General features: G+C 39.9%; 1 protein-coding gene across 1 annotated transcript in view; it reads left to right on the forward strand.

The window, feature by feature from the left end:
- The window catches only part of LOC106012372, a gene marked incomplete in the record, with an annotated part of 4,813 nt that extends 4,579 nt beyond the window's left edge, over nt 1–234 (forward strand). Inside the window, 1 exon segment of the mRNA XM_035970968.1 lies at nt 1–234. Within this exon segment, the coding sequence (XP_035826861.1) occupies nt 1–145 (145 nt within the window).
- Between the last annotated feature and the right edge of the window lie 846 nt (nt 235–1,080).

A 1,080-nucleotide genomic window follows, 5' to 3' on the forward strand; every position in this document is an offset into this window, starting at 1 on the left:
CATCTGCTGCCAGCTTCCGTTCATCGCACAGAGGCCAAGCTTTCCCCAGGCCGCTGCTGACGGAAGCTTGACCACAACACAAGCTGCAACAACCACAGCAGCAGCAACGACTGCAGCAGCTGCAGCAGCTACAACCACAACGTAGTGAGTGAGAAGGGACGACGGGGAGGATGTGAGCGCCACTGTACTGCCGTGATCTGATAAAATAAAACGCATTTTTTTCTCAAAATCAAAGTTTCGAAATAATCGCGATTTAGTATGGTTTTTAAAAAATTGCTAATTAAACAAACAAATAGCAACGTTGTTTTTATTTGACTATCACATTGAAGATATATCGGGTGCTCTGGTGTGATTTGCTCCTTCTTTCCAATGAAACATCTATCGTCCTCATCTCCCCTTCTTTTTTTAAATGTTTGTTGCTCTCTTGTAACACCTGTAATTTTCTGGCGCTCATATGACCTTATGCAGTTGAGGCAAAACCTCTACTAAAACTAAAGAAGATATATCTCATTTACCATGACTGAACCACATTTTAAGCTATCTGAGCTAAAGGCAAACAAATACGAAGAATGCGTTTTATCTATCAGATAACACTTGCACTGTTCTATCCCCGTCGTTTTGTGTACGAAAAATTTTGAAATTATGCAAACTGAGCTAAAAAAAATGTGAAATTATGCAATTCTGTTAATTTTAATAAAGAATGAGAAAGGAAAATAATCAGAGATTATGTAAAAATGATCAGATTTTGCTAAATTATGCGGGGTGTATAAAACCACGGGGACAGACTGTTGTTGTGGTGGATACTGTCGGAAACAGCCAGATACGTCTTGACTGCGACGTGGAGAGATTTTGTCGCAGACACGCTAGCCTGGTCTTGCCACGTCTTGTTTGCACTGGCAGGCTTTTGTCGATTAATAAATGTTCCTGGATAATGCAAAAATATACGTGTTTCTTTTTCTTTTCTTCTCCCTTCTCTTTTTGAGTTTTCGTCCACCCGTTTGTTTTGATGTTAATTTTGCTGGCTTTGAGTAAACTTTAAGAGAGAGGTAGAGAGAGAGAGAGGTAGAAGTAGAGAGAGAG

This window comes from Aplysia californica, unplaced genomic scaffold (assembly GCF_000002075.1).
Source record: "Aplysia californica isolate F4 #8 unplaced genomic scaffold, AplCal3.0 scaffold00351, whole genome shotgun sequence".
Taxonomy (NCBI): domain Eukaryota; kingdom Metazoa; phylum Mollusca; class Gastropoda; order Aplysiida; family Aplysiidae; genus Aplysia; species Aplysia californica.